Source organism: Austrofundulus limnaeus, unplaced genomic scaffold, assembly GCF_001266775.1.
Source record: "Austrofundulus limnaeus strain Quisiro unplaced genomic scaffold, Austrofundulus_limnaeus-1.0 Scaffold465, whole genome shotgun sequence".
NCBI lineage: Eukaryota > Metazoa > Chordata > Actinopteri > Cyprinodontiformes > Rivulidae > Austrofundulus > Austrofundulus limnaeus.
The window spans coordinates 381333-384043 of NW_013952867.1; the positions used below are offsets into that span (position 1 = coordinate 381333).

At 44.1% G+C, this 2711-nt stretch overlaps 1 protein-coding gene across 1 annotated transcript in view; it reads left to right on the forward strand.

Annotated features, from left to right (window-relative positions):
* Positions 1 to 2711, forward strand: part of LOC106529781 (tyrosine-protein kinase Fyn) — a gene marked incomplete at its 5' end in the record, with an annotated part of 36131 nt that overhangs the window by 10899 nt on the left and 22521 nt on the right. Inside the window, 1 exon segment of the mRNA XM_014025283.1 lies at positions 1133 to 1231. Coding sequence (XP_013880737.1) covers positions 1133 to 1231 — 99 coding nt within the window.

A 2711-nucleotide genomic window follows, 5' to 3' on the forward strand; every position in this document is an offset into this window, starting at 1 on the left:
TGGAACTGCATCCACCATCATCACTCCCAGGTAAAGGACAGATGAGTGACAGGACAGGAGCACTTCAGGGGGCCAATCAGATTTCAGCTGGGTCCATTGCCTCTGTGGCCCCGCCCCTAGAACCGCCCCTGCTCCATTGTCCTGAGATGTGTGGACCCTGCGAGTTTGTGACTTTTCCTTCCTGTTTACTACACACATGCATCTGACGTAATTGATTCGCTTCAAGCCAATTGATGAAAACACATCTGATTACATTTCTTTGTTTTTTCCTTTATGCAAAATTAAAAAAAATTGCTCAAAATTTGAATTAAAATTGGATGGAAACACAGCTACTGAGCCTCAGTTCTTGTGTGGTGGTAGTGACTGTTGTGATATCACATGTGGGTAAATAGACATTGACTTTCAAGGTTGGATCACTATCGTGAAGACGTGATGAAGAACCAAAACCTGTCCTCTGTTTATAAACCTAGCTGGAGTTGTTCTGGTCCAGTTGTTCTGGTCCAACTGCAGGCTGTAAAGACACACAGCTGTAAACATCTGGCTGTATGACTCGTCTCAGTCAACAGGCCTGTGTTTAATCTGACTCTCATCAGCCCACACCACAGACAGAGAACAGTTAAATCCTTTTGGAGACAATGGGTAGGCCTTTTGTTTGCCCTCGCTGTTGTTTTCTCCTTCATGTGGCAGTGCAGAGATGGTTGTGTGTGTGTGTGGGGGGGGGGGGGTACATACTCAGACGCCCCAACATTCTTCTCCACCTCAGGATTCAGATGCTGTGCCCCCTCAGACCCTGAGGGACCCTCTCAGAACTGAAGGAGGCGGGCCTGTGTTTGCCTGGGATGTCCCGAGAGTGACTCCATTTAGCAGAATTAAAGGACCAGCAGCTCCTCTTCCTGCTCCGTCTCCATCTTTAGCATCCCAGCATCTCAAACATAAACACACACACAAACTTTTTTGTGTATAGATGTGTTTATTTCATAAAGGTGACTAAAGAGACAGTCAAACCTCAGAGTCCATCCTAGTTCCTCTGGCTGCATTCTGGCTTTTCATGGTCAAACTGCAGGTGTTTTCTGTGGTCTTCTGCACCAGCTGTATTAATGTCTGTCGTTTGTCTKCTCTGTCTCTGTTTTAGTGAAGGGGACTGGTGGGATGCTCGCTCCCTGACCACCGGTGGCAGTGGCTATATTCCAAGTAATTATGTGGCTCCAGTGGACTCGATCCAAGCTGAAGAGTAAGTTGTGTGCTTGAAGAATTAACGATACTTTTCAACTGGATGTTCTGTGAAGCAGAGGAGTGACAAACGCATCATGAAGTGATCTTATTTGTCTGGTAGTAGCTGGGAGTCATCTTTTTAGTCACTTTAATTATTGACAGATTGCTTATAATCTTTGTTTAAAACTTTACCTTTAGTTTTTTTAAGCAGTTTTCTAAAAACAACCAAAACTTCTGGTTATTTTTCACTGTGTTGTTATTACTGTTCTAAAAAGAAAATTACAAGGACATTTTATGCTTAAATGGTAAATGTTAAATGGACTGTACTATATAGCATTTTTCTATCCAACGTGGGTACTCAAAGTGCTTTAGCCCTTAACTTTTTTGTTTTCAGAAATCATAAACATACCTATAATTTGAATTGGAAAAAGAAGTTAAGAGTAGGAGAACAAAMTTTAATAAAGAATTCAGGCAACAAATCTGGTTAAAAATCTACGATCAGCAGATTGATTAGTGGTAGTTTGTGATAGGATTTATTGTAGCAGGAGTTTCAGTAGTCTTAACTGCATGAGAAACCATCCTTCAACAGTGATCAGTATATCCTCTGAGTTCAGGAGAACCATGAAAAACTACTGCCCTTATACATTCATAAGCGGATGGATGGATGGATGGATGGATGGATGGATGGATGGATGGATGGATGGATGGATGGATGGACAAATGGATGGACGGATGGATGGATGGATGGATTGATGGATGGATGGATGGATGGACAAATGGATAGATGGATGGATGGATGGATAGATGGATGGATGGATGGATGCTCTGATGGATGGATGGATGGATGGATGGATGGATGGATGGATGGATAGATGGATGGATGGATGGATGGATGGATGGACAAATGGATGGATGGAAGGACGGACGGATGGAAGGACGGACGGATGGATGGATGGACAAATGGATGGATGGACAGATGGATGGATGGATGGATGGATGGATGGACAAATGGATGGATGGAAGGACGGACGGATGGAAGGACGGACGGATGGATGGATGGACAAATGGATGGATGGACAGATGGATGGATGGATGGATGGATGGATGGACAAATGGATGGATGGACGGATGGATGGATGGATGGATGGATGGACAAATGGATGGATAGATGGACAAATGGATGAATGGATGGATGGATGGACAAATGGATGGATGGATGGATGGATGGATGGATGGATGGATGGATGGACGGATGGATGGACAAATGGATGGATGGATGGATGGATGGACAGATGGATGGATGGATGGACAAATGGATGGATGGATGGATGGATGGATGGATGGACAGATGGTTGAATGGATGGATGGATGGATGGATGGATGGATGGATGGATGGATGGACAGATAAATGGATGGACAGATAAATGGATGGATGGATGGATGGATGGATGGATGGATGGATGGATGGATGGATGGATGGATGGATGGATGGATGGATG